We start from the raw sequence: 4,734 nt of genomic DNA, 5'->3' as shown, positions 1-4,734 counted from the left end.
GGTTTTTGTTGGAAATCATAGTCTAGATGTTATTGAGAAAGAGATAACAGGTTTGGCCTGAAACTTTGAATAAACCCTATTCGATTTAAGAGATTTAAAAGTGGCATTATGTTAATTTGGTTAGTGTATACCTGTTTGGATTTGATGTATTATTTGCAAGCAGAGAAATTTGGCTTGAAAAGTAAAAGGTATTGATGTTATGCCCTTACTTGTTCATATATTTGTTATATATATGAAAAGTTGTTTTACATAAAGTTTTTGGTGATTTTCATCCTGCAATAACATAAATATGGTAACTAGTAGATCTTTCGGTCTAACCCTTGTTTTGTGATTTTAAATATGTATTGCCGGAAGTGCTGACGGTAAGGGGAAGGGAAAAATGTAATATTTTCTCTATGTGATTATCTGCGAGAAGATTTACTGTCAACATGTATAGTTTTGATAGATAAAACTGGTTTAGTGCAAGAATTGTATTTGGAATGGACCATGTATTTTGTACCGGTAGATTCTTGTACTAAGGGACCAATGTAGTGTACAAACATATATTTCTTACAAATGAAGTATATGTTATATACAATGTGTAGAATGGAGTGTTACATTAATTCAACTTTCAGAAGCAATATTCAGCAACAATCACCATGTAAAATTCTAAGAGGCACAACTACATTTATTGCCAAAGAGTGACTTGCATTAAACTAGCAAAATGCCCATTAAAAGGATGAAGTTAAACATTATCCATATCATTGATTATCTGGGTAATTACATTGGGTGTTAGGAGATCCACTTTGACTGAGTTTTTGAGACGATACCCTTAAGTTCTTCATGCCAGTGTTGTTATGGACCTTGCACCTGTTGTTAAATAATGTCTATAAATATAGAAAAATGGGAAGATAGTTGTTGATTAAGATAAAATTTGTAAAGATCATGTCATGATTAGTCTGAACAAAAAGATAAATTGGAACCACAATGGTGGTATCCCGTATCTGATTGGTTTGAGTTTGGGCTCCAAAGGTCAAAAGTGCCTCGAGGTCCATGTTCGAATCCAACGAAGAATAAAAATCCTCGTGTGGCCACGGAGGTTCAAATGAGGTGACTCCGGGCTATCCGCGAAGCGGGTGGTCGACTTGAGATTAGTCTAGTCGGCTCACATACCGGATTGAATATCCAGGTTAATAAAGAAAAAAGATAAATTGGATAGAAAATGTTAAAAAAATATTTGTATTTTTATAAACATGGTTATGGGGACCAACAAAAACCGAAAACACTAAGAGTAATATAGAAATTGAAAGGGTTTAAAGTTCTCCAATTACTCCAATAATTGTTTCCATTATTTTTCTTTGGGATTATATAAGCTGTTATACAGATGATGCTTAATATATAAAGTGGATCATAACATAAAAAGAAATAACAAAGCAAGCTTTTGTGTTTTTTAAGGGAGCTTAATTTGGTCAAAAGCTGGGCATGTAACAAAACCATATCACGGGAATTCAGATAAAACTTCTCGGGGAGTCGGCCACCTTGCCTTGTTTCTCTATAACCTAGCTCCGATTCTGTTCCCTTTCCCACTTTTTGAGCTCCAAACCATACAAACACCTCTCTCTCTCTCTCTATGATGATCCATGCATATAGAATCGCTAAGATGATCGAGTTTACCGAGTCGATGATCTCTCTTTATTAGCGATAATCTGAAATACTTAACCCGAGTTATCCATCTTTTTCTCTTGTAAGGTTCTGAGTTTGCCGAGTTATCTGTCTCAACTCAGCAACTTTTTGTCATTTGGGTAATCTCAAAACCTGATCATGATGAGTCTACTTATTATCTTGGGAAAGGTTTATGATTTCTATATTGCCATAGGCTCATATAGTGGTTAGTGGGGGAGGCCTGCATATATTATATGCATGTAATGTTTTTTGGTGTTGTGATATAATGCTTGGAATTAAATATTGATAAACAAAACGGAACTCTTCTTGTCTTTTTGTCCTTTAGTCGAGCAGGCCGGCAAAGTACAAACCTTTGGTCTTTGCTGTTATTTTATATTGGTTTCTTTGATTCAATTCGACGGGGTTGATGGTAACTTAGCATATCATTGAACATATTTGCCTAAACAGCACTTTGTTGGCTGGTTCTTCCATTTCCCTTTGCAGAAAACTAATGGAGGCACAAGAAGGTGGTGGTGGTGGTGGTGGTGGTGGAGGTGGTGGTGGTGGTGAAGTGAGGAAAGTTCATATAATCTATTTTCTTAGTCGTAAAGGACGTATTGAGCATCCGCATCTCATCCGCGTGCATCATCTTTCACGCAACGGTGTTCGCTTGAGAGGTTAGCAATTGAGCCAAGAATCATATATAAATAAGTATTAAGTGTTTCTCTCAAGAGTGATCATAGGCAACTAATGTGTGTAATAATTTTCTTTTGTATTTGCACTTGTTATTCTTTGCGACGGGTGAACGATGAAGATGTTAAGAGATGGCTATCGGAACTAAGAGGGAAAGACATGCCCGAGGGTTTTGCATGGTCATACAAGAGGTTATTTCACTCTCTCTTTTCCATTTTATTTACGTTCGATAGAATCCCGACACAGAACAGAAGTACCAAGCACAAAGTACTGTATGCATACATTATACTGTAACTCCTGTGTTGTATTATTGGATAATCTTCAATGTTACGAAAAAACGCATTTTTCGACCATTTTAATTTTGGCATGTATGCGAAAATTCTCGAAAATAAAAACTTATATTAAAACATAAATACTGATTCCATTAAGAAACTGCTGATTCCATATAGTTTACTCTTAAGAAGTCATGTGATTATTGGCTTATTGCAGAAGGTACAAGGCTGGATATGTATGGCAAGATCTCCTAGATGAAGATCTCATCACCCCAATTTCTGATAATGAATATGTCCTCAAAGGATCAGAAATTTCCTTCATCACCTTATCCAATGGTAAGCATCAATTTCCATATTTGTAAGAGCTTTTTAGTATTCTTTATTTCAAGTAGCACTACAATAACATCCTACTTTTGGACATTATGTTTAAGGTTTGGGTTCATGTGAGACCAAGGGTTTTTCATGAGACCCGTAAGACCAATTTATGTTCATTGATCAACTTTATAAGCTAATGATCTAATGGTCTAAAGTTGTACGGTGACAATTTTGTGATTATTGAGAAGTCTCGTGGCAATTTTGTGATTATGAATGTTCAGATTGTAGATTTAATCCAACGGTTGAGAATTGGTATTACGGGTCTCACGAAAAACCCTAGGTCTCATATGATCCCAAGTCTCATGTTTAAATATCATAATGTAAAACAAGTTTTATATTGAGTAAGTTTATAAGACCAGACAATTATTTATGTTATATAAAGGTGTTTTTATAATAAGTTCATAATAAAACCGATGTAGTTTAATCGATCCAACCAAGCTTATAGTTCTCCAAATGTCCAATCACAGATCTTAGTTCATATGGCGAAAAGGAGGTCTCCAAGCCAAAAAACTCACACCCATTCAAGGTTGAGATCGTAGATTCAAGAATCCCTTTGGCAACAAAAGCGCAAGAGAATTTGATCGATTTATCGACAAAAACTTCATTTGAAATCGAAGAACTGCCTTCGTTTGGCTCTGAGACCTCTACTGACGACACAACCAAGCATCAAGAGGATTATAAGTTTGTTACCGCGACAAAACATGAGGAAATGCAAAACCAAAAGAAAATTGAGATTAATTCCTTCTTGGAAACTTTCTTGAACAAAAACAAGAATGACAGCAAGAGCAAAAAGGGTGACAATCAGAAAGGATCGTGTAGTTCCAAAGCTTCTCCATCATCAAATTATTCGTTTCGAAAAAGCAGTAGCTACTCAGGCTCGGGAGCGTCTCATACGTTCTTGAATCTAATCACGTGTGGCATTGTAGACACCAACGAGTCCGCTGTGACCGTGATGAATCAAAGGAAAAATGGCATAAATACGATGAATGCATCTTCCAAGAAGGAGAATCAAGAGGGAACAAATATTGGGCAAGTTGTTAAAGGAGAAACGTTAGGGGGATCTGAGAGGTTTCCCAGAGATCATTGGACAACATTTGTGCAACAAAGAGAGAGTTGGTAAATCATACTCTACATTAAAATAGGTCTTTTTGGATACACATGCGTCTTAATACAGTTCTTGATGAGACTTTTTCAATAAGCTTCTAGGATGAAATTAGGTGACATAACGAGTTCTAGCTTTGAAGTTGAGCACCGTAGTAACAAAAAAACTAGAATCGTTATATTAGTCTTTTTATACAACACTTTTGAAAAGTGTCGTAAGACTAAAAAGTTTAACAAAACGATTTAGTTTTTGTCTTATTAAGTTGTTCAACTTCGTGCGCGATATTTGTTAAGTCGCCTTACTTCGCCCTAACGACTAATAACAACACTTTCAGATAAGACACACACAGTTATTGTCTTATAAATGTTTTGTAACAGGAAAGAGGGATCAAAAACGAGTTATAACTTGGGCAGCTCTAATTACAGCATAAAGACATTTCCAGCTGCTTATAAGTTTGGCAATGGCCCTTATTGCTCGTAAGTTAACTTATAAATCTGGGTATCATCTCAAGACAACAATATCACAGCAATTCTTTCATATTGTTGATGCAGGCAGTGTGGGAGGCAGTTCAATCCTGAGAAGCTTCACACACACATGAAGTCTTGTAGAGGAATGAAGGCATTGGCCAAGGCTGCAAAATCCAAGTCCTAA

At 36.0% G+C, this 4,734-nt stretch overlaps 1 protein-coding gene across 1 annotated transcript; it reads left to right on the top strand.

The window, feature by feature from the left end:
* Positions 1-1,803: 1,803 nt before the first annotated feature.
* On the top strand, positions 1,804-4,734 carry LOC112526919 (protein UPSTREAM OF FLC-like). The gene is made up of 7 exons (XM_025137361.1): positions 1,804-1,867; positions 2,196-2,318; positions 2,456-2,525; positions 2,824-2,942; positions 3,449-4,049; positions 4,461-4,559; positions 4,635-4,734. The coding sequence occupies exons 1-7, from the start codon at positions 1,804-1,806 to the stop codon at positions 4,732-4,734; spliced, it is 1,176 nt and encodes a 391-aa protein (XP_024993129.1).

The sequence above is a fragment of the Cynara cardunculus genome (genome assembly GCF_001531365.2).
Source record: "Cynara cardunculus var. scolymus isolate 2C chromosome LG 14, CcrdV1, whole genome shotgun sequence".
Taxonomy (NCBI): domain Eukaryota; kingdom Viridiplantae; phylum Streptophyta; class Magnoliopsida; order Asterales; family Asteraceae; genus Cynara; species Cynara cardunculus.
The sequence above is the reverse complement of the archived record's forward strand: the minus strand, read 5'-3'. Positions and strand labels throughout refer to the sequence as shown.

Coding starts and splice junctions, on each gene's coding strand:
- LOC112526919 (XM_025137361.1), top strand. CDS start 1,804: ATGAGTCTACTTATTATCTTGGGAAAGGTTTATGATTTCTATATTGCC. Junction 2,319..2,455: donor CAACGGTGTTCGCTTGAGAG/GTTAGCAATTGA, acceptor TGAACGATGAAG/ATGTTAAGAGATGGCTATCG. Junction 2,526..2,823: donor TTTGCATGGTCATACAAGAG/GTTATTTCACTC, acceptor GGCTTATTGCAG/AAGGTACAAGGCTGGATATG.